The sequence below is a fragment of the Carlito syrichta genome, unplaced genomic scaffold (assembly GCF_000164805.1).
Source record: "Carlito syrichta isolate Samal-C Ts95f unplaced genomic scaffold, Tarsius_syrichta-2.0.1 Scaffold287973, whole genome shotgun sequence".
NCBI classification, from domain to species: Eukaryota; Metazoa; Chordata; class Mammalia; order Primates; family Tarsiidae; genus Carlito; species Carlito syrichta.
Window position 1 is genome coordinate 52,559 of NW_007232069.1, and position 26,501 is coordinate 79,059.

The 26,501-nt window shown below is 35.3% G+C and overlaps 1 protein-coding gene across 1 annotated transcript in view; it reads left to right on the plus strand.

Moving 5' to 3' along the window:
* The window catches only part of LOC103255260 (glutamate receptor ionotropic, kainate 1), a 58,931-nt gene extending 32,729 nt beyond the window's left edge, over nucleotides 1–26,202 (plus strand). The window contains exons 9-12 of the mRNA XM_021710050.1: nucleotides 4,031–4,256; nucleotides 9,236–9,486; nucleotides 25,253–25,339; nucleotides 25,754–26,202. Of these exons, the coding sequence (XP_021565725.1) occupies nucleotides 4,031–4,256; nucleotides 9,236–9,486; nucleotides 25,253–25,339; nucleotides 25,754–25,909 (720 nt within the window). The 3' untranslated portion in view covers nucleotides 25,910–26,202. The remainder of the gene's footprint in view (nucleotides 1–4,030; nucleotides 4,257–9,235; nucleotides 9,487–25,252; nucleotides 25,340–25,753) is intronic.
* The last annotated feature ends 299 nt before the right edge of the window (nucleotides 26,203–26,501 follow it).

Genomic DNA, 26,501 nt, shown 5'->3' on the forward strand with positions numbered 1-26,501 from the left:
ATAATGGTCATCAGACATTGATAGAGTCACACCCTTTCCACAAGAGATTTCAGATGAAAAATGTGCATTCTGGTCAGGCATCGTGGTTTACACTTATAATCCCAGCACTTTGGTAAGGCCAAGGTGAGAGGATTGCTTGAGCCCAGGAGTTTGAGATTAGGCTAGGAAACATAGTGAGACTTCATTTCTACAAACAATTTTTAAAATGTCCATTCTTTGCCAATAATATTTCATAAGCTTCAGGATGGCTACATAATCATGTTTAAACAGACAAAATAAATGTATCTAAACTGGATGCCTCTCAGGATTTCAAAAAAAATGCTGGATGATTTCAGATTTAATAAATGAGGTCTTTTTCAGTTTTAGCAACTTTTGGTAAAAAGCTCAAAGGATATTCCAAATTTTCTAATTAACTTTTGACATATCCAGTGAAGTGATAGGCAATTACTATTTTTGTGTTTTAAATATATATCATCTAGAGTTATTTAGTAGGCTGGCTGAGACTATACATGATTACAAATGCAAAAACACCTAGGCTGTCATTCAGTCTTCTTGGTCTTTTAATATTTATGATAATTTTTAATGAAGAATAAACAATTATTAAGATTTGTACATTAATGAAAAAAATCTGTTAAAAAGAAATACATGTAATTTAATGACTTCCATAATGTTACTGTTTGATCTAACAAAAAATAAACATTACTGAGCATGTCGTGACAATGGACAGAACTCAGGAGTAAGGAAGAAAGAGTCTTCAATTCTGTACTGGTTCTTTTACTAACCAGCTGCGGCTTTCTGTGTGTCACTGCCTGTCCTTGTCCTCAAGTAATATGAAAGGTTTGGTCTAGAGAACAGAACTTGGAGTTGAAGGATACTTGAGTACAACTCTTCTAAGCATGAAGTTCTCCTTGTAGGTGACCAGTGGTAGAAAACTCATTGTATCATAAAGTTCTTGAGTTGTCTGCAGATATTTCTAACTATTGAAAAGTAATTCATTAGCCAAATTTTGGGTCTTCCTGTGAACTCTAAGTTCCCCAGCATTTCAAATAGCCTAGAATTTTAACTGTGGAATACAATGGAGCCCCACAGCAACAAACTTTCTAAATGATGAAAGAGAACTTTAAATAAAAGCAGAGGAGTACTGTTCCTCTCCACTCTCCTTCATGTATACCATTATTAGGCTGGAGTGAGAATAGCAAGGGGTGAAAGGAATTTATTATTGTCCCTATACCTTCAATTTGACCAAGTCTCCTACCAAGTAACAACTTTCTGACAGAGAGAAGGTTCTACCCTCTCTGTTTCAAGAGTCCATACTTACTAGATCTCTCCTGTAGTTCCTTGGAGAGGTCAGACAGAGAACAAGTTCTACTCCAAAAAGGAAAAAGTGGAAGTTGCTAGATTTAAGCCCATGACCACTGGTACAGAGAGCAGTCTTCCTCATATTGTAGTGTGAAAAATGTGCTGGTTCAGGAAACATAGTTATGAAGCTGTGAAAAGATAAGGAAAGAAAACTGAAAGTAAGAGTTTAGAAATATTGCAGCTATTGAATATTGTGGTCTGGTTGCCTTAAGCTCATGGTCTCTCTTCTCTTTGAGTTTAGACCACTTGGAGCGCTGTTGAGTGCTCACATGGTAAATCACCTGTGGTGTGATCTATTAGTCAGGTGCAGCAGAGGATCACAGCTAAGTCTGCCATGGATTAAAAATAATGAAGTCCTTCACAGCAGATAATTTGAGAAACACACCCTATAGAAACTCAATGATAGCTATAGGTTTAAAGTTGAAACTTCATTTTTTCCATATCCTTCAATTCTCTAAATGACTTAAATAGCCCCTACACTTTGCCCATTTACTGTAGATAAACAGAACATTTACTTTGTTTTGTTCTTGACTTCCATAAACAAAAAAACCTAATTCTCTAACTATTTACAGCATTAATTTTAGCAAAATTTAAATATGGTGAAAAACTTAAATGTTTTATAAATTTTTTATATGGAGGCTGATTTATTAAGTACCTACGTGAGACTGACTAGCAAACTGTCTCAGGCAATAATATGAGCCCATGAATACAAGCTATAGCTTCACATGTAGATCAAATAAGATTTAAATTATTCTCAAAAGAATTTTGGCAGTTAGACATCCACATCCCCCAAAATCAGCATGGTACAGTGGGAAGAGCATTGAATTATATTGATGGTCCCAGGTTCCAGGATTAACTCTGACTTGCTATGTGACGTTTTGAAGTCTCTAAACCTTCTGTACCAAAACTTCCTCCTCTATGAAGGCAGCAGTTTGAATGAACCAATCTCTAAAGTTTCTGACAACTTTAAAATTTTATACTTCAAAGAAAATTATTTTCCCTTAAGGCAGCTCCTGGTGGAGGAATAATTTTCCCAGCTATACATTTACTACCAAAAGATAGACTGACTTTTCTGCACTTGTATCTGTAGCTCTTTATTATAAGCTTAGCATTATCAGACTTTGCAAGACTGAAATCACACACAAAAAAATGAGGTTCTAATCCTGACCCCCAAAACATGCCTTTATCATGGAGACAGGAGCTCCAAGCTGCAGGTATCTCTGTGGTTGAGGAGGAACTCACAAGGGTCTAATCATGACAGAATGGTCTCATAAAATACCAATACCTATAAGGTACTGTTTGTTGAATTGTTATTTGTCTCACAAGACCTTTCTCAAGGGGCTTTTCAAATGCCTAACAATCCAAAATAAAGGCATCTGTCCTTCCCTAACTCATAAAGCCTATAGTATTAACCCAGTTCTTAAATAGAGTTTGGAATTGAATGAGCCCCCAGGAACACTTGAGCATGAATAACCATGGTAGAGTTCACTCTGCAGGTATTCTATTTATTGCTTATGGCCCAAAATCATGTTTTAAGCTTCTCTGCTCTCCTGAGATGATGCATACTGTGCCTGCCAAGAAATCTGTCTCGTGTGTGTGAACACCATATATCTGCATGAGAGCTGAGGTTGGCTTAAAAAATATCAGTAATTCCCGTAGTGTCTTTTATCTTTGAAATAAATAGAAGAGAGTATTGATAAAACTAAAGATAAATTCAGGACAAAAATTAGAACTATATGGAAATTACAGAGTAAAATGCAAAATGCCTTACTGTAGATACTATTCAAAAGAATGAAAAATTCATAACTAAGCAATATCAGTTAGACAGTATATTTTAACAAAGAAAGTAGATAATGAGGTAGTGTTATGCATGTACAGATGCATATGTTATATAACATATAGCCTAAGTATTAAGCTTTAGTTTACTATTGAGAATCTGTCAAAAAGCTGAAGAATATGAGAAAAGACAAACATACAGAACACTTTGAAATGAGATATGCAGTCTTCATTATCTAAATATTACTGCAATTAAAACTGTATGCACAAAAAAGTATAAAATATAGTATAAAGTGTTTCCTGATCTGAATTTTCATTTGAAAAGAGCATTTACATTCTAGGTTTTCTATAAAAGATAAGCGTGAAGGACAATTCTTCCTAGGGCTATATCAAGCAAAAGAATACTGGATCAGAGATTGAAAATTACTTACCTGTAAACAGTAAAGCAATGACCACTCAAGTTGAGTGCTTGAAAGAAAATGAAGTCCTGAAGTGAGTTAGTCACCCTGCCCCAGTGGGCCATGATGGCTTGTTCTTAAGTGGCCACAGTTCATTAGGCAAGTGCTATTATTGACACAATGTTCTTTCTTCCCTAACTGAAAGCAAAAAAACCAAAAAACAAAAACAAACCAGACCTTGAGCCAATGTCTTGTATTAGTTGGTCAAGGTCTCCATTTCCTCAATAGCTGTCTCAGTGCCTCTAAGTGCTTTCCTGTAGTGAACTGGGCTCTTCTCAGCAGCCAAACTGAAGTCCTAAGAACCATCAATCTTGTTTCCCTCACCTGCAGAGAAAGAATCTTTCCTACACTATTTCAACCATTGAGATTTTGGGTAGTTTTAGGCCATATTTTTTTCAGCCCTCTTCTGCTGGTGGGTGTGCTTTCTTTCCCTGCAGAAATCAAAGATATCCACCTATGAGAAGATGTGGGCTTTCATGAGCAGCAGGCAGCTGACCGCCCTGGTAAAAAATAGTGATGAGGGCATCCAACGAGTGCTCACCACTGACTACGCCCTGCTGATGGAGTCCACCAACATTGAATATGTGACACAGAGAAACTGCAACCTCACTCAGATCGGGGGCCTCATTGACTCCAAAGGTTATGGAGTAGGAACGCCTATTGGTAAGAGGGGCAGGCAGTAGCCAAAACTGAGATGGGGACTGTTAATTACAAGTGTGGAAGGAAATGGACTCTGAACTGTCTGTTCCAAATTCTGTGTAGACCTACAACATATTTAGTAAAACAATAAATAAGAGAAAGGTCCAATAATACTTTAAGAAAGGTATTGGCAGTAGCAGGATACTACTGGGTTGGGGGTGGCAGGGGTGACACAACATCAATAGGGTACCTGATCTCAAATCAGGCAAAGTGGGGCCCAAAGGGAGGTTCAAACTTTACCTGTATGATGATCACTTGTATATCTAATCCTGAATTGTACCCCACATCTTTAAAATAAAAAAATTTTAAAAAATTTTTTAAAGAGAAAGGTTTATATAGATTAGTGGCATGGTCTTAATTGAAGATTCCCAGATATTTATGTTTATTTATTGTATGCATTTAACCAGTGTTTCTTTCAGTTCTACTGACCCATAACTGTTTAAGAGTGTATAGATTTTGATCCATAACTATTTAAGAGTATATACATTTTATTATTTACCACAAATATCTTAGAGAATGTCTTTCTCATTCTCTTTTTCATATTATTTTCTTCAATATCCATATATGCTTATATATTTTTTCTGCCTTAAATTATATTAGAATAAAACTGATTCTGCATGTCAATGGCAAGTTAAAGGACTGGTGTTTCATATCAATAAATGAGAAAGCAAGGCTATATCAGTCAAAAGAAAAGGGATAAAGATTTAATTATAATATGCTCTGGCAATATGTTAGATTCAATCAATGGTAACTATCTAAAACCTCCAAATTCCTTACTTCAGTACCAGTGATCTCCCTCAAGATATTGTTACCTCATAGTTATACAAGCCCACACAGTAATGTCTTCTTGGATGTCTGTAACAGACATGCACAGAATTTTCTATATTCAAGGACAATTACTAATTCCCTCTCTATAGAAAAGTCCCCCTCTACAGTATCCTTTCTATAAAAAGCTATATTGTATAGAGTTCTGATATAGCGGCAACCTGTTCTTCTCAAGTGGGTAATTTATTGATAAGTACTGATAAATTTTATTGATAAGCATTCTAAAGAAAAGTAATTAGGGACCATCTAGACCACTGGGCTAGTCCAGAAATCAGAGTTACAGTCAAGCCAGATAATTAAGGGCCCAAGGTAGATTTAATTCACTTGTTTGTGTTTGAAGGGGATTATCCAGTTTGACCCGCAACATTAGGCAAGGGTCACAAACTGAAATGCTTACAGACACCAAGTGGATCTCATAAGTGAGTAAAGCATATTTGTGCCAGAAGACAGTGAGAAATGGTAGCAATTATGAAAAATTACAGACCACATGACACATCTGAAGAAGACAGCTGTCTTTCAGGTCAGGCAGTTGTCGACATGTAGGAATTTGAGCACAAGATTGTCAGATATTCAATTTCTCAAAGAAAAGAATGTAGACTATAGGTGACTTGTCCTAATGTTTCTATTTGGAAACAAATCCATTACAAAAGAAAAGACTATGCATCTTATATTCAACTTTTGACTAATACCAATTTAATCAGACAAAACTATCTTCAGCATTAACCATGAATACACAACCAACTTGGCTCCCTGCTATGTGTCTGGTGTTAGAATTATATACTGTGAAGAAATTAACTTTATTATTATTTTTATCATGTGTATTCTAAATAAATCTTCTGCAGAATGGTTGGGCTAGGAGATCAATGACTACCTTCTTGCTCTTTTATTCTTAATAATTTTTCCTGATGAAAATACCAATATTTCCAGGGGAGTGTATTTTTTCCCAGTCAGTAAGCTCTTCTATAATTTAGTCAGCATGTCTACAAGTGTCTCAGTGGGATTGTTAGGCATTGACTAAAAGGACATTTGTCTCTCTTTGACTTTAAAAACAATGTCTTATCACCCTAACCAAGTTGTACCACCTCATTTTAGATAATAGGGCTAGGGAAAGTTAGATATTATTTTTTTGAAATATCTCATCCCTGCTGATTTTGGTTAAATAATTCCTAAGTCAAAAAAGAACACCAAAAGTAGGTAACTTTGCCTGCATTTTTGCAGAATTAAGAGCCTAAGATTGATTATAATCTGCATTTTCTTAGAGGAGTCACTGTAGCTTTTAATAGAACTATCTCTAGGATAAGTAATACAGTTAAAAAATGTGCTTTTATTATCCATCTTCTACCCCATAACCTACCCTACCGCCTTTCAACAACCTTTTTTGACACCAAGTTTCCTGTCTGGCAATAATAATAGACATAATAATGTGTATCACTTCTCCTGAAAACATTTCACTTTAACATGAGACTTTTAATTGGCATTCCTTTTCCAGAATGGAATATAACTTGAAAGCTAAAGTTTCTAATAGTATGGTGAGTAGCAAAGGGTTGGGGGCAGGAGGGAACAATGGGCTTCTTTCTGCGACTCTCCTAAATGAATATAGGACTTCGAAAATGACTGCCTACCTTCATGTAAATGAGGCTGACCCAGTGCTGAGTATCACTGCATTTTATATATACGATGTAGAGAGATCTGAATGTACCCATTCAGTCTCCTTGTTGTCAACCTCACCCAAGTTCCAAAGTCTCCCCTCCCTAGATGAAAAGAAATATACTCCAGAAATTTTTCACAGTGGTTATAAACCTGTCATGCTTTTAAACCAAAGACAATGAAGGAATAATTGGAACAGATGGCAGACCTCAGAAATAATACATCCATTGGGAATACAGCTGTTGGAAAAATTTGTGAGATGTTTCTTCTATGATGAATTGACTCTTTAAGAAAGATCAGTTGCTATTCATGAAGATCTGTGTGTATACATATCTATTTTTTCAAGTGACTTATCATAAATAATTCCAATGTCATTCAGTCTGTTTGAGCAACAACAACAAAAAGTGAAGTTAAAATATATTCAGATATTAAAAATTCTTTACACATTTCTTGTTTTGCCCCAATTGACTTCCTTAAGGATTCAAACTATGTTCCAGAATCAAAGATGAGCAAAGTTGGATCAGTCACAACAGAAAATTGAAGATTTTGCTTCTTAGAGACACTCAGGACAAAAGCTCTAGAAATGCATCTCCTGAGAGATTTAAAATAAAATGCCAAGAGAGCGAGAGCAATTAAGGTTTAAACAGGTTATAAGGAGGCCAGAAATTACCTTTCTTAGGGACCAACTTTAAACAGAAATCAAATTTCTATCTGTCTAAAATGTTTTCGGTATTGTGCAGCCTGGAGGCAGAAAAGAGCATCAGTCAACATTTACTGAGCACCCACTGTGTATACTACTAGGATTACTACTGCAATCGCTAACATAAGAATTATTCTTACACTCTTCAAAGCATTTTCATGTACATTAAAGCAGTGTTCCTGGTTCACTAAATTGCTCACCTGCTATGGGTATATTATGGTGCCGATTTTGATACTACCCATTATTCTTGGGATACCTAAAAAAATAGCCAATAACTTATAATTATTTTCAAGATCCATTTTTTTCACCAAAAATCCATACTCTTAGTTGATAAGCTATAATCTCACTCCAGAGTATTTTGCTCTTCTTTTAAACTTGCTTTGGGGTGCTGGCAATGATTTTGGAAAATCTTAGAAGGAAAATAAGTAACAAATGCCACAAATGTTAACCTTCTGTTTTTCTAACTTAAACCATGCCATAGGATATAAGGCATATGTGGGGGTGTGAGGGTTGTTATCAGAGAGGTTTCATGAAAATAACTGAGAAGTAAGAAGTCGGGAAAATTGAGTTTGATTCTTGGTTCAGTCAGCACCTATTAGTTTCACTCATACTTTCAAGTTCTAAATTTTTCCAATTTTAAAACAAGTGGACCATACTATATTATTCCCAAGATTTCTTCTGGGTCTAAGATGCCTCATTTATTAATTTGCTTCCACCAAGAAGAACTTTAAAGTTTGCATATAGAAAAGCCAAGGTGTACCACTTTTCTATTGAGTAGAAGAAATGCGATAAAATTCTTTGCATTCAAAGAGAAATTGAGTAAAAGAATCTTACTTTGTTTCTTCCTTTGCATTTATTAACAGGAATGTAGTGCTGAGAAGCTTTGCCTACAGATAGATATTGGCATTCTTTAATCTTTACATAATTAAAAGTTTAACATCATTATTAAAAGATAAAGTATAAATTATATCAATAAAATTCTTGTGAATTTTCCAAGAAGGGCTGGATGTTTGAATTATTTGAAACCTATGCTTAGGTTTATTTGAATAGGTGCATTAGTCAGTATGAACTAACAGCTATAACTGACATCCACAAATTTTCAGTCGCTTACACAGTCAGTGTATATTTCTTGATTATCTTGGGAATCAAGTTCCTTCTATTTTGTAGTTCCAACCATCCCTGGTGACCTGAAGGTCTTTTTTTTTTTTTTCTTGCTGTGTATTTGAGAAAAGGAAGACAAAGAAAAAGCAAAAGATGACATAAGACTGGAAATGTCATACATCTCATTAGCTCCCACTGGTCACATGACCATACTGAACTGTAAGAGAGAGTTGGAAATGTCTAGTTATCTCCTGCAGAAGAAAAGGAAATGGTACTGCTGGTTATCAAGCCAAACTCAGTTACACTATGAGACAACCAAGAGTCTAGAAAAAATAGAATCTAAATAATGAAATCTCTCACCATGGGAAAACGCTAATGACTAATGACAAACTCATCAGAAACAGAGAAATGTCACAGAATTCCTAGCTTAGTTTTCCTTATTTAAAAGAATCAAATGTCTGGACCAAAGTTAACCTCAACATGTCAGCTATCCTCTTTCCAATTATTTAAAGTCCTCAAAACGTAAGATTGAACTTTCCTGATCTTTGCTGGTGGATTTGTGGATTGAGGTTTTACAACAGCTGTAAGGTAGTTACTGCCAAGATAAAAATACTTCTTGATGTCTCCTTCAACATTTTGGTGACCAGTACTCAAATTATTTCACTTCCAGGCTCTCCTTATCGGGATAAAATTACAATTGCAATTCTTCAACTCCAAGAAGAAGGGAAGCTGCATATGATGAAAGAGAAGTGGTGGCGTGGGAATGGCTGTCCCGAGGAAGACAACAAAGAGGCCAGTGCTCTAGGAGTGGAAAATATTGGGGGCATCTTCATTGTTCTAGCTGCCGGGCTGGTCCTTTCTGTATTTGTAGCTATTGGAGAATTCATATACAAATCACGGAAGAACAATGATATTGAACAGGTGAGTCATCTCTTTCTAGGACTGGGTAATTTTTAGTTTGCATTATCTGCCTTAAGTTTGAGGGTTTTAAATGATACCTGCCCTTTTTTGGGGGTGGTAACAGTCTATTGAATTAGCTGCCCAGAAGAGCCATTTTTGAGTTAGAGCAAAGAGCTATTGAATCCCTGCCAGGTGCTGCAGGCATTGCAGCTCCGTCATTTATTAATGTGAAGGAAGAGTCTTATGCACTAAATCCAATTAGTGCTATTTGGAATGACAGTGCAGAAATTCCAAACTCAGTTAATTTCTTGAACAGCTATTTGCTCTTAAGATAGAAACCCTGGATAGAACAAGGAAGAAACAAATCCAAAATTGGAAAAGATATAAAAAGATATTTGAAAGAAATGTTTCCAGCCCTTAAGTGTAAATTCTGAGCACATGTGCTAATGCAAAACAATTTATATAAAGATATAAAAACAGTATTATAAGATTAAGCATTTACTTTTATCAAAGTATGATTTGTAAAATGACAATTGACCCCAAATGCATTTTTTGCCAGAAACATGATAAATAATACAAAATGATAATGCAACATATTTAAGACTTTACTTTTAAAATTGCATTTAGAATTATAGGATAATTTCAATAGTCGATCATTTTTGCCTATGACCTTTATTTTTTAGGGATATTACACCAGGAACTTACACTCTTTCAAAAAGCAAATCATGACTTAAAATAATTCCTCCATAAACATACTTGAATAAACAAAATACAAAGCTTATGGGCACTGCAGTGCTTTTAGGCCACTGATTCAATTCTAAAATGCCATTAGAATTTTGAGAAAATGAGGTAATAATAACAACCAGTTCAATACTCTGTTATTATTATCTTGAAATCCTAAAAATTTTTTTAACAACGGGTCTCACATTTTCATTTTGCACTGGCCCTGCAAGTTATGTGGCTGGTTCTAATACTAGACCCACTTCCCTTAAATGGAAGCCCTCCTTGAGTACCCAAAACTGGGAATGACGTATTATAACCTGGTTTCGCAATAAAATCTTCCCTAGAATTACAGGGCGACTGTGACAGTAATGAGCATTCCTTTCCTAGATGTGGTTATAGAAAACTGTTTTTAAATAAAAGGGAAAATGGGCTGATCTGCTTTGTTTTAACTTCAATTTGCTCTTGAGGTGTCTTGTTTTATGTTACTAATTTGATAAATAAAAGCTTGTATATATTATGCTTTAATGTGCTTCTCATAGTTGCCAGCTTCATGTGATTTAAATTTTCATTTAAACATTCATTCTTGCTTCTGATTTATTCATTTTTTAATATTTTTTTCTCATTTCTTTTGCATGCAAGGCTTTTTGTTTCTTTTATGGACTGCAATGTAAGCAAACCCATCCAACCAACTCCACTTCTGGAACCACTTTATCTACGGATTTAGAATGTGGCAAATTAATTCGAGAGGAGAGAGGGATTCGGACACAGTCCTCAGTTCATACTGTGTAATCAGTTTTGTTTTGTTTTGTTTTTTAAAAAAGGTGTGCCCAGTAGAAATTGTTTCTGCTAATTGGTGTTGTTGATGCTATCTGTATCTGCTAAGCATAAATAGCCGTAATTCCCTGTTTGTTTAAGATAGCAAAGCTCATGTATTCTAGACATTGAATTCAATGCACTGGAAACAGATGTGCACTGTATGCTGAAGACGGGGCATATTAGGGAGATACAACTCCTAGATATGTGTACTTGCAGGAATCTACTCTGTCATCTTCATTCTATCCTCATGCACTAAAAATGAGTGACTCTTTCCTCATGAAAAAGGAGATTCAGATTCTCAACAGTGCAAAGCATAAACACAAAATGCTAATTCTGTGAACTTCTTTTCATCTTTGTGAACTTTTTTCCTTCTTCTTTCCTTCTCTCTGTCCCAAACATAGTATAGATCCACAGATATTCAAACTAACACCCTATCTTTTCAGTACGACGTACATAACTTCATGACAATGTTAATTTTCAATTAAAATTGAGTCCACTACTTAAAATGCATTATTTACCCCAAAGACTCAACGTCTTAGATTTAAATGATTCAAAAACCATGATCTAGAGAAAGAGAAAGAAAACTAAACTTGAAATCTCTGGTGTCACAGAAGAGCATTAGCTAAGTTGAACATCACTCACGAACATAACATAGAATGATTCCTGGGCAGAAATTCAATAACATCAAGCTCTCAAATAACAGTTATTTGTAGAATGCAATAATCTTCCATAGATTCAGAGCGTCTAAGGAACTGTGATCTTTTTCAAGCCATATATATATACATATATATATATATGTATATATATATATATATATATGAGATACAAGCAAGGTCCTAAGGTATGAACTAATCCATAGCATCTTCTATTTACCTCTCACTCGCCCTCTGTCATGCATTGATGAACGTCTTTCCATGTTCTTTCCTTTCCCACCCATACACCCAGGATATAGTGGCTGTTCTAGGAGCAGTCTCTTCTGAACAGTGTCACTTTCCCACTCATGTCTCTGGATCTGTCATCATCATTAATCCATTCCAAGTATGTTGAGAAAATGGACAGGAAAGAAAAATAAATAAAAGAAAGAATTTTCATACACATTAGTTACAAACCTCTGTAATTTATTCTCCACCTGCACTCACAGTGTTGTAAATAATTCCCACTGTAATTCAACTTGGCAAACATAGAAAGCCACCTGCATATTTAATTTATTGTGACAGAGAGTATCTGCTAGCTCTTTTGGGCTTGTATCCTCTTCACAGTGAATAGGGAACTTGAAGATATGTCTCAACTTCCCTCAATATGGCATCAGTTGATCTTTATTCTTTGGGATTATCTTTTGGCACATCAAGTGATCCCTTAAAGCACATTCCCAGGAAATAGAGATGTACCTTCTCTACAGTCATATGGTATTTTGTCTTCTCTTTTCTTAGCTTTAAATGGGTCCCAATTTCCAAATCACAAGTCTCTCCAATCAACCTTGTTTCTCCAGTAAAGCGTATTCAGGAAAGTTGACTCTTGTCCTGATTGTTTCTCAACCTTACTCCTTTTTTAAAATAAATATACGCTAAAGAAAATACTTGTAAATTACACTAATAATGTATTACTGTTATTATGGTGGAAGTGATATATTTGTCCCAGTTCAGGGTTCACATTTTCATAATCAACAGAATCAGATGTTAAGATAAATGTTACATTAGTCTTAGTTTCATATTTCATTGATACAGTACATAGAAACCACAGATTACATAAGTTTGCTTCCCCAAGGATAATTTAATAAACCAAAATGTTACCCAGAAAGTTCAAGTGAGATTGATGAAGTATAGATAATTAGGGTTAACAATAACTAACTAAATTTGCCTTTCTATAAAGGCAGTCCTTTAAAAGTATAATTCAAAGATTTGGATAAAGAAAGTATCCCTTTCAAAAATTAATATTTGTGTATCACTTTAGACTGTAAACTACCTAATTCTAATACTTATATACTATTTTATAGTTTTCAAAATGTTTTGAAATTCTGCATTACATTTGATCCTTTCAACAATTTTAATTTTGCTTTAGTTACAAAGAAATAGATATCAGAGTAAGTAGCATAGAGTCATAGACTTAAGAAGCAGATGAGAATGTTCTAAACCAGCAAACTTAGGTTAAAGTTCTAGTAGCACCACATGCTGAATGACTGTAGGCAAGTTACCAAGTTTCTCAGAGTTTTGGTTTCCTGATATTTGATACTGGCACAAAATTCCTAGAACATAAAATTCTGAAGGAGCGTTTTTCAAAATGAGTTCCACTGGTAAGTATTTCTCAAATAAGATTTTCATAGTTACATGATCCATCAATTATTCTTTTACTACATGATACCTCCATGTGTTTTTTAATACGTTTTAATGCATTGAGAATTTTAAACAAGGTGGAAAAGTGTTCAGCATTATTCTAGACTATTAGATCACAAAAGTTTTTTTCTCTAAAGCATCTTGACAGACCAGTGTTCCCCAGATCATCCTCTAGGAAACACCAATATAATCACGTGTATCTCATTCCGGGATAATGTGCAAAACATCTTGCGTTGTGCCTGGCACATAGAAGCCACTCAATAAACAATTATTTATTATTTGGAGTAAACTTCTGAGCCTCACTTTCCTCATTTGTAAAGTGAAGACAATATTATAGACTTTATAAATTAACTATGACAAGTGAAATCGTGGCATAGACAATGAAATCATTTATAAAAGTCCTGTTAATATCAGTTAATAAATTTTGGTTCCTTTTAGAGAAACTGAGTATTAATCCTTGGTCACACAGGCTGTAAATAAATGTATCAGCACTTTAAAAATTTTCTAATTTGGCGGCTGAAACGCTAAGACCAACTTTTTTACACAAGCATTACAAATCAATGGCAAAAGTCATTGCACTCAAGAAAAGAACCCAAAGTGCAATGCTTAAGGAACTGTAGTGAAAGTTCTGAACCTTATCTCTAGAAATTCTGATTTCATTAGTCTAGAGTTGGGGCAGGACAACAGTATTATTTTTTTCAGATTCTGTTGATTGTAATGTACAGGAAAAGCTGAGAACCAGTGAGCTAATACATAAATTTATGCATATTAATTGGAACTCAAAAAATAATTTTTGTTAATTAATTGATTGATTCTAGAGGTGGGGTCACTAATTCCAAGCAATATGTATAATATATATTAGCATTCAATATTCAATAGACCCTTTACACTGAAAAATTCGAGAAGAAACTGTACATCTTTGAAATGAAAATTTCATGATATTCCATTGGTAGTCTTTATGATTAACTGTAAAACATAGAACTAGCCCCACTCAGGATTATCAAATAGAGAGTTTATTGCTCTCTCAGCCAGCCCTTTCCTCTATTCGTTGTAAGTACTTAGGTTCTTTGCGCTCTCCTCTTCTTCCTTTCTTACTGACTCTCAGATAACCAGTTGTTGCCATCATGTCCATGGGCGCTAAACTACAGTGACCCCCACCAGAGTCACTGCATTTCAAATGAAACTCAGAGCAAAAGACTTGAATGTTAAAGAAAAGCTTTCAAACTCTCTGTTTACATCATTATTTCTCAGGATTTGGTATAAGTCAGAATCACCTGGGGAAATTATTTAAACTACAGTGTACAAATTCTACCTTTGGACATTCCTTGTCAGCAGGAATAGTCCAGAATCTGCATTTTTAATAAAGCCTGAAAGTGAATTATTGAAACTAATATGCACACTAGTTTCTATAACAATTAGCTTAAATATAGCAATTTTCTCCAAATTTAGGTCATGTACACGAATCTTCCTTAAAACTATTTCCTGTTCAAGGGTTTTCTAAGACAGCTTTTCTTACATGTGACTTTTTCAAACAATCCTAAATTCAGTTGTCGTACTTAAAAGTAGTTGGTAAACATGAGATTTCATTGAAATAAGCTTGAATACCGCCGTTTTACTAGTTTTACTTCAAATTTGCTTGTGAACATGAGTTGTTATTGAACAACAGTAGGCTATCTGTGAATTGTACTTTATTTTGTTTCAAACTAAACTTAAAAATTGAATTAGAGGTTTTCCAGCAAAATTGAAACTATTGAAGGAATACATAGTGAGTAGGAATCTTGCTGTTAGGAAATCATTTGGATCATATGATTATAAACCTATCCAAGAAAAAACTATTTCCAAATATCTCACTGCATCTGCCTAGCACTATATTTTGTTCTATATGAGCCATCTGTGGCAATGCAGTACTACAATGAATCCCAATTAGTTTCCAAGCACATGTCCCTTATACTACAAGGTCTATTTCCTAGTAAGCAATTTAAAAGGAGCCTGAACAGCCTTTAAAAGCAAAAGGAAAGCAAAGCATTCTGACGTGTTGTACTATTTTCTGCACATCTAACTGTGCCAAATGGCATTATTAATTAACTCTTATAGATAATGAAAAAGTTCTGCTTGATGCTGCAATTTTAACTTGCATTTAGGAACCGTCACATTATGCTTCTCTTACAGTTATGGAATTTTATGTCCAGCTGCACAAGCACATTAAAATCATTTTTGCTTTCACAATCTTCTCCCCCAGAGACTGGTATCATGGAGAATGAGAATGGGATTCTTCCTTAAACTTTCAAAGAATTTCTGTTTGCAAAGATATAGACCTTCTTGTGATAGAAAGTCAACATCACAACTGAACTATATGATTTCACATCCTGCAGAATTTAAACTTTGTTGTTGTAAGCCCAAATCTAGCTAATGGCTCAAACTACACAGCTAGGTATCCATGTCATAATGCATACATCCAGATAGACATAAAAATAATGTATAAGACCTGAGTGATGAAATAAAGTTACTGTATTTCTTCCTAGCAATTAAAAAAATTGAATTTAACTGGACCAGAATTGTTCTCTTGCTGAATTCTTCAACTGACTGGGGTATTTAGTATTTCAAATATTCACACTTTTCAGCTTCAAAAAAGGCTGCCCTGATCACTCAGTCTTTACCAACCATAAAGAACTAAGAAACTATTGTCTACAGAAAATTCCCCCAAAGTTGGTATTTATCTTTCCTCAGTGTTTCAGGGCATTTTATCAGATGCTTCCAAGTGATGTTTTCTGTAGTCTGACCAACTTATTTAGCAAGTGATTTTTTCAGTAGTCTCTTTAATTAGGTTATTTTTGTAATTGTGCAAAGAGACTTTGCCTAAGAAACTCAAACATTTATTAATCACAGGAAAGTCAGGAAGCAATTAGCATCAATTTTGAAATAGTTTTACTAGTGTACAAGTTGAGGCTATCTCATAAATCAAACCAATTCTGAAAGATGTGTGTGGACAAGTGACTTGGGAATCATAAGCCAGGAATTCAGCTCTCCACTCTACTGCTAAACGGCTATGTGTCTTTGGACAAGTCATTTTACTGCCCTCAACCTCAGATTCTTCATCTGTCAAATGAGGAGGTTATACTTGAAGTTCTCTTTCAACCACAATACTTTTTTTAAAATCTAGTAGAAAATAGTAAGAAAACAAAAATACAGAAGCAGTGATTTAAAATATATATAACATATATGCATATATTTAATATGGTTGTGTGTCTCTCTTGAATCTGTTCAATTCTTACTGCAATAAGAAGTATTTTGCCCTGTCAGTACTTCGAGGTAGAAAGTCCTGCCCTGAGTGTAGAGAAAATGGCTCAACTAGCCATCAGAGCATCAAGAAATGAGAAAGTTTTCATCCAATCAATCATAAGCAAATCTTACAAACACTGGGAAGGTTAAAGAAGTAGAATCATTCTTGACTTTGACGAGTCTACAGACTAGGTTTTTAAAAAAATGAGGTATGTACCTAGGAAGTTATCTAACACTGTAGAACTGATTACATACTCACAATTCAAGAAAGCAGAAGATAAATGGGGCTGGAGGGCACAGTAGGACTCTACTCTCCAGGTGGAACTTAATGTTTCTTCTAAAGGAAGGCATGGGGAAAAAAAAGAAAGGGACAGCGCATGCTTATTTTCTATTGTTTTGATTTCTACCCTTCTTCCCACCATCAAGAATTAGGGTTTCTATATGAACTTCTTCCAATCTAGAGATGAGTCAAACTCTTAGCTTTTGAGTTGCAAGTAGGCTTTGCAAATTTGTATTATATGAAAATTCTTAAAAGCCATAGATTTCTATTGAAAGAGCCAGATGTTTCATTGAATAAGTTAGTTGCTCTAAATCAAGTAGTTTATCTATAATTAACAAGAACCAAAACTCAGAAGGCTAAGGCTGGGGAAATATAGATGCTGGTGTTTTCCTACTAAATGTCCTACCCCAGACCAGATTTTGATGACAAGGAAGAAAATTGGAGGGAAGTAACAAAAGCTTAGACACTACTCGAATCTCTGAGAGGAGGCCATCCCTCAGTCAGTGATTATCCCTGAACCAAGTCCAAACTTGGGAAGACCGGAAAATAGAAATCCTTGAAAAGTTCAAAGTGAATTCTGAATAGAAAATGCCATTATTGGCATCACAGGATGTAACTCAGGAAATGGTAAGACTTATGGAAAATTTGTACATCCAACTGTCTTTTGGAAGACAAAATAACAGTACCTAGGCAATAAACCTATGGAATGTTTCCTAAAGTCTTCCCCAATCTCAGAGAATGAAAGGGAAAATTTCCTAAACTCCATGGCTGTTCCTCCCCAAGAGGAACCTTGGCTGTTCCTCCCCAAGAGGAACCTTGTAGGAGGATTGAGAGAACCAGTGAACTGGAAGACTTGAGGTTGGAGTTGAATAGACAGAGTGGAACACGGCATCTCAGAAGGCACAACAGAGTCAAAAACTATTGTCCATGACCTAGTAATATGGCACACCACAATAGAGGCCAAAGGGATGAGGGGTAGCTGTGGACAGCTGCTTCTAAGTTCCCTAGACACCTCTCCTAGCCCAAGATGACCCTTGGAAAGAAGAGGAGAAAGGAGCTGGGGAGAGGCCTGTATTACCTGAACCATTCACCACAAGTAAGCATTTTAAACCAAAAGTGAGTTACCTTGAGTTGACAAGGCACACTACCAGATTGGGAACCTCTCTAAGCTAAGGTGAGTTGTATCTTTTTTTTTTTTTTCCTTAAAAAAAAAAAATGGTGTCATGTAATTTTTTGTATATCAAAAAATGCACAGCCGGAGAAAAATGCATTCCCACCACCATGGGCATAAGCTCTTACCCCAAGGACTATACAAGTAGTGCACATGTGCACTGTGGACAACTAACCCCTAAATCAGGATCAGTTTAGTTTAAGGGTGACATCATATCCTGTAAAAGAAAGAAGTTCTTGGAAATTTATTTTTATGGCCCTAACAGCCTCTGAGATACTAAAAAGACCAGGTCTTCTTTATGGGGTAAGGGAAAGCCAATTCCTATAGAATCATCTCAGGCCTTCAGTACAGGAGGCCCGAGGGCTAAGAAACAAAGACACATTGGTCTCCTCTGACAGTGACTCTAGAGAGAAGAAAGCCACTATGTGTGGTTTGAATTGAAGTGCAAACCCACATTTCTGCTACTTCTAAGCAAGAAGAGCAACTTACCTCTGGATATATGAAGCCCACCTGAAACTTATCCTCACTGTAGAAACATCTTTCTGCTCTCTGGTCATAAGGCTTTAGTGGGCCACTTTTCATTCTCCTCTTTATACCATCAAGCCATTTTCATGGCCATTCTGGGAGAAGAAAAAGTTTTAACTGCTCTTGAGAGTCCTTGGAAGGTCATGGGGGACTGAAAGGACAGTCTCATTCTGTCTTATGGCAGATCATGCAGACATTCCTTCACTTAATTAGCTGCCTCTTTTGAGAGCCTGACACAATTTCCCTGTGTTCTCGGGTTCCCATACGTGTCAGACTGTTTGTCATATCCCACCACATGGGAGTTTGACCCCAGGAGAGGCTCCTTCTCAGAATTCTATCAGTATCTTGTCTTTGATCAAGATTCTCTCATCACCGGGCTGAACTTTTCTCCTTGAGAGCAGGCACATGACAACCATATCTTTACACTTCATCCTCAATCCTACAGGCCAGATTCTAAAGGTTCTAAGCTTAACATTTAATGGCAAACTTTTACAATTCGAAGTGCCTACTTTTTCTTTCTTTCAAACCTTATTGTTGTAATTAATAGTTTCAAAGACTGCAGCGTTTTCCACAGATCCACAAAAGTCCACTTAAGAGCTCAAAGTTACAAATTTGACTCTTTTTTTCTTTCTACATCATCCCTACCCCGAGGGCAATGCATATAAAATCTCTTATAACTTGAAAAAGGAGAAAAAGGACTGGGATTCAGAAGAACTGGGGGGAAAAAACACATGGATTAATAACAAAATATTACACTGCCTCAAAATTAACTTTACTTCTCAAAGTTTTCTGTCAAATTTTATCCCTAAGGTTAGAGGAGGATGAACTTACACATCCTTGCCTACCAGGAATTTGCATTGTATAGTCCTGGGAAGCCACTTCCCAGGCAAAATTTCTTTAACAAGAATCTTTTAAAAATATTACAAATCCATATGAATTGTGCATGCCATTTCACAATATACCTACTTTTATTTTAATGGAAGAATAAGTTTTCTAAAAGAAATCTTTAGGTGATGATGAACATCAGAAAGAAGATCCTTGTGTATCTGATGTCATGGAGTAACCCTGTGTCCCTCATAGGTGTATTTTTATGGTTTGAAGAGTTCTAGTAGGAGAACAAGCAATTCTCGAACATGCATTGATGCAAACAAAGAAGCTTACATCTAGGATCTGAGAACGTAGAGATGTTGACACCAGATCTCAGATGTGGGAGCAAAGATAAACCTAGAAAGAAGAGAGGATGTAGAGGTAGTAAAAGCATGATATTAAAGGAGCTAGGAAAAAATGAGACCATGACGTCTATGTGCTAAAACCAAAGGAAGAAGAGACAAGGGTTTTCGAGAGTGATTACCTATGGGGAGCAAGTTTAAAGCACGGAGGAGAAGGAAATGGGTTTGGCAAGGAGTGGCTGCTGGGTCACCGGTGGGGATTAGGATGGGTGACCACACTTTGAAACTGTATTTTATTGTCTAGATTTCCTCAGCTCCAAGATCCCTGGCACAGATCCAGGAGATGACAATCAGCTCCCTCATTAGCTCTCAGGCACAAATCAACATAATTACTATTCTGAAAGCTAATATAATAGATTATCACTCAAACTATATAATCCACTTTTTAAAAAATTCCAATGATAGATGCGTGAGAGATGATCCATGGATTCTGAGTGAGCCCAGAAAATGGATCAAACCAGAGCAAACGGTGCCCACTTTCAGTTGAAATGAAAGAACTTCCACAGAGATGACAGCTACATAACTACTCTCAGAATAACCCTCCTCCTACCTTCATGTAATTAGTGGGGGATGAATGAAACCTGAACTTTGTTCTTAGATCATTAATTCTTCTGGGAAGATGTGAAACCCGTGTACAAATAGCTGACCAGATTGTCCAAGCCTCTAGGTAGCAAGTGTCTGAATAGGATTCTTCTGTCCCTATTCCTTAGGAAGGTTCTGAACTCTAATCTCAAGATATCTTAGGTTAGTACCTTTACTAGACCTCAGAGATTTAAGAAAATGTTAAGGATGTAAATGCTTGGTCCTTTTTTTTGAAAAACAAAAATCCATTGAGACACTGACTTCACAGAACTATATCAGGAATTTGACCAAGCCAAAAAAATAATAGTAATAATCCCATTATTTCTCAGGAACCTATCCCTTTAATATTCTCTATTTCCTGAAAATTGTCTTTACAACAAGACTTCAAATCATAGCTCATTTTCAAGTTATAGCAGGTCTATACAAAAAAAAGATTCTACATCTATGAAATGATGAAAATATTACCTATATCCTTTCTTTTGCAATAAATTTTAAAAATTTATTGAACAATGTCACAGAGTGCTTCAAACGTCTTTGAGTACAGAGCCTAACATATTAAAGGGAGAAATCTATACAAAATGTAAGAGTTGTATTATATTATTGGCTAGGCCAGAGCGTCTTAAAAAAATCAGGAAAACTCTTTTTTTTTTTTTTTTTTTTGAGTTGGAGTCTCACTCTGTCACCCGGACTGGAGTGCAGTGGCCGCTCCTGGTCACTGCAGCCTCAACCTGCTGGGCTCCAGCGATCCTTCCGCCTCAGTCTTCTAAGTAGCTGGAACTACAGGCACGCGCTACCACACCTGGCTAGTTTTTTTTATTTATTGTAGAGATGAGGTCTTGCCAAGTTTCCCAGGTGGGTCTCAAACCCGCAGGCTCAGGCAATCCACTCACCTCAGCCTCCCAAAGGCGCGGGATTACAGGCTGAGCCACCGAGCCCGGCTAGGAAAACTCTTAAAGGTATAAGCATCCAAAGCAGTTCTCTTAAATATTCACCTAAATCTACCAATGAATGAAAGAACTAAATGTATAAATGCTAAGTCTACAATAAAAAAATCAATATGACATTTACAATCTGATGCCAAATTTGCAACCAGTATAAACACCAATTCCAGACAGCCTAGTGTTTTTAAACATAGCAAACTCAAGTCAAATTCTAGCACAGAGCTTTTCCTATAACTTAAAAAAAGTCATTCTCTTCCCCTGGATCATTTTTCCTGAAGCCATGTATTTGACATACAAAACAAAGAGAACTTTATTTCTCTTAACACACCTTCCAGGGCAACATTTGCAACAAAGAATAAAGGTGTAAGAAGGAGATATCATTTATATTCAGGCTCACACTAGCACCAAGAATAAAATATTTGGGGTTAATTCAAAGGAGGTGTTATGCAGTCAGCAATTTAAAAAAAAAAGAAATAGCAAAGGGAAAGGAAGCAAAAGAAGACAGGAGACAGGATGGAAAGGGGACTTATGAGGGACACACCACAGGCACTATGAAAGTGGAGTAGCAGAATTACAAACTCTCTGCAGAACCAAAATAAGCAAGCAAATCCTTCTTCTTCTAAAATTAAGAAAGCTACAATTCTAATTGAAGTTTCAGTTCCAGTGTCTTCTAGATTAACTTCTATTTCTCAGTTTCCTTTCCTCTAAAAAAGAGATCACACACACACACACACACACACACACACACACACACACACACACACTATTTTATTGTTGGATAATGACAGAACAGTATAAATGATAATAACATACTATATTACTATAAATTCATTTGTAAGTGAATTTTCCTATCAGACTTATCATTATAAAAATTCATTGTAGATGAATTCATAAGAGAGAGACTTTTTTTTAAGTGGCAAAGAACTGCAGTTAGCTTTCAATTCTTTTTGATGTTTAAGTACCTGTTTTTCATAGAACATGACACAAGTTATCATAATGCCTGTTACTATATAAATATGGAAATATGTTATAGTCTGGGCAAGACAAGTAATAACAGGCATTAAAAATGTATATTTTAAACATGTATAGGAACGATTTTATCCAAAACAGTAGTATAAACTCAAAAGAACTGCTGCATAGAAAGACATACAATAGCTCAAATTAAAGAAACATCAACCTTCTCGTATCTTCTTCACCAAAAAAGAAAGTCAAAGTCAGCGCATTAGAGTTAGAATATTTTCATTGAAGTGTATGCAATTTTATTTGAAAGAGCTTATTTGCCATGTGCCAGGCATTGAACTAAATGTTTTACATATATCAGCTCATTGAATTCTCATAATAACACGGTGAAAAGGATTATACTATTGTCTCATTTTATAGATAAGAATACTAAGTCAAAGGAAAAATAAGGACTTGCCCAGTGTAACCCAGCTATTATTTAAACTCCAGAATTCTGATGCCAGACAGAATTTCCAAGCTGCAATTAAAAGATAAATGTAGTTTCATTAAAAATGTGAACTCCACACACCAGAGATAGACCGGAAAACCCAGGATTCAATCTACCAGGAGAATTTTCAGTCTACAAAGTACCGAAAATACTACTGGGTATCCCATCTCTAGTTTCACTGCCTCTGGAGTAAGGCAGGTGACTGAATGTCATGTTTGGTACTTTCTGATGCGGTTAAGATTTAGGAATTTAAACCATCAGGCCTTAAAATGATATTTCTATGGCTTTATGAATATGAAAAACCCAAACCTAGAAATAGAAGAAATAGAGCCTTGAGAAAGCTACTATCATTTTGAACACAATTCAGAAGCACAGTTTTCGTGTTATATGTATTTTTAATCCTGAGATTATGCAAGGCAATTGAATTAATAAATGTGACCCCCTCCCATGTCACTCTGTGCTGAGCAATGACCTTCACAATTCCATTTCCTGTGGATACAAGAGTGTGGTTTACTTGAGCTCATGATTTTTAGGGGCCTTAAAGGTCATCTTTCCTTGTGACTACAACACAAACTTAGAAGCAGAAAGGTCAGCCCCAATATCTTGCCATTTTCTTTTTGACAAAGTGAGAATTTTTTTAAAAAAAATCATTGTTTGTGACCAAAAACTGAGAATCTAGACCACTAATACAACTCTATATTCACTCCCACACAAGCAGCAAGAAATAAATACTTGGGGTTAGTCAAGAACAAAGATGTTTGTGGTACCTTAAGGCAGTTTAAAATTTGGGGAAGGATTTAAAAAAAAAAAAAAACGTAATTGACACTTACTGTCAAGATAAGATCTATGACCACCATCTTCCCAAAATGGAAAGAAAATGGGGGCAGTTGCTTTTCAAGGGGAATAAAGTTTTGATTACACAAGATAAGTTCTAGCAATCTGCCTTACAACATTATGCCTAAATATAAAAATATCTTATTGAGCACTTAAAATTTTTGAGGGGGTAGATCTTGAGTGCTCTTAACATGTTTTTTAAAATCCTTTAAAAAAACCAAAGCCTTTGGTAAAGGTTATAGAAGTGCAAGCATACTACTTTACCATTAACACATAATATGAATATGGTTGAAAAATCAAATGATAGCATGGCACTAGATGACTTGCCTAGATTGTAATTTCCTTGCAGGAAGAAATTTAGGTCTGATGTTTGCAAAGCACTAAATGTCCAGTGCAGTCCTATGTATCAATGTGCAACATATATATTTGAAAATGTATACTCCTTTTTGTTCCAAAAAGGACTTGACGTAGTTTTGATTAGTACTTTTACATTTTTTCTACTTGATTTGAAAACTAGACCCATAAATTTATATTGGCCTGTTAGTCATACACCTCTTAAAAAACTAGTTCTTTGCTTAAAACTTTATATCTCTTTTAAGCATAAGTGTTTATGAGATTTGAGTTTCATTTCTATTTTTTTACAATACTAAAAAATAAAAATTCATGTCATGTATGCTAATTTTCTTCTAAAATGATAAGTTATGGCTTCAGTGAATGGAGAGAGATATCATGCCACACAAAGAAATAAATCAAAAATATTCTATGGACTATATTTCAAAAAATGATATAGTAAGTACAGATTTTCCTCAACTTACTTTGGGGTTATGTTCCAATGTACCCATTACAGGTTAAACATATTAACTCAAAAAAATGCATCAAACACACATAACCTATCCAACATTATAGCTTAACCTAGTCTACCTTAAAATATGCTCGGAACACTGTAGTAACCTAAAGTTGGGCAAAATTATCTAACACAAATCCTATGTTATAATAAAAATGTTAATATCTCATATAATTTATTTATTGAATACTGTACTGAAAGTGAAAAACAGAATGATTGTTTAGGTACTTAAAGTATGGTTACTATTGAATGCATACCACTTTCATACTATCAAAAATTGAAAACTTGTAAGTCAAACTATCATGTCTATGGCTACTCCATTCTCTGTTTTCAAGAGTTTGACTATTCTAGGTACCTCATATAAATGGAATCATGCAGTCTCTGTACTTCTTTGTTGGCTTATCTCACTAGAGAATGTTTTAAGAATAACTTCATCCAAGACAAAACTACTTTATAGAAATTTCTATAAGCAGGAATGTATCATTCAAAGATCTTATCTTGGCTAGAAATATGACAGTGAATTATGTTTTATTGGGACACTCATATATCGTGCATGTGAATAGATAAAGTATCATTGTAATGGAGATTATATATTGTCTGCATATGTATAACATTTTATAATCATAATTTCATTTTCTTTTGTATTATGCCATCATTTTTTCTGTGCAGCTCAGTGCCACATTATTTTTCATTTCAATCACAGCGCATCATTGCTGCTGCCAGAATCTCTGTTTTTTGGAGAAAATATACAATTTAAAATTGTTTTTTTTTTCTTTTTTTTATCAGAAAGGAAAGTCATCAAGAATTAGATTTTATTTTAGGAACAAAGTAAGGTTTCATGGGAGAAAAAAACAAAGCCTTGGTGTAGAGAAGGTTTGTTCATTTTCTATAGCATTACTGAAGTGTCCGTATGCCTTGATAATCCTATCAATGTTTGGATCATCTCAATGGGGGAAATGACTTAATTTAACTCTATTTTGGTGTCTCAGCAAAGGTAAGTTGTCTATTTTGAGAGCCTTGAGTTTTCTCTAACTGGGTAGTTTTATATGAATGCTTTTGTGAATGAAACCCCTAAGTTTACCCAGCTAACTTGCCAACTCAGTCTTCCAAAGTAGAAAAGGTGGGTGGCCAGTGGGTGGAGGAGGAGGTGGTGGGAACTGACCAATTGCAGCAGAGCTGCTTTCAGGCTAATTTCTTGTGTTTATAAAAACCTAGGCAAGAGACAGGTCAACAGCAGATGGAGATAGGTTTAATTAAGCTGATATTCTGTTATTTCATGTTCCCTAGTGTCTCTCTTTCAATGCCATCATGGAAGAACTGGGAATCTCACTCAAGAATCAGAAAAAAATAAAGAAAAAGTCAAGAACTAAGGGGAAATCTTCCTTCACAAGTATCCTTACTTGTCACCAGAGACGAACTCAGAGGAAAGAGACTGTGGCGTGATCCAAGAAAACACCTGTAGGAAGAAAAAGAATACGTTCACTACAGATTTTTGGAGAAAGGATTTTAATGAGTGTATGATGTGTTTCCATATATCTATATTCATAATTCTGATTATGTATACAGATATAAGAAATACAAAAGTTTTAAAAGTTCACATAGATATGACTTGGGAAGTGACACCAGTTATTTTGAAATGAATTTGTATGCTCACTTATTTTGCATTTTCTCTTTCATCCCAATAAATTGCTGTGTGTGCTTTCTAAATAATAAAACAACAGGGTCTTTTTCCAGTACAAGTTTCAGTCTTGTTTTGTTTCCCATTACTTGCTCTCATTCACAGTGTGTGCTTGGTGAGTGTTGTCAGCTGTTCAGTTTGTTACTTTGAAGAATCCTTTCACCAGTTTAGACAGACACAGTCATTTGAGGCTGAATTTTTTAAAAATTCTTTTAGTTGACACTGCTGGGGTTGGGGGACACACATAATATCACTAAGGGTACCTGATCCTAAACCAGGGAAATGAAGGCCAGTGGGAGCCCAAACTTTACAAATAAAGAGAGAAAAAAATACTTTTAGTTTATACCAAGTACCTAC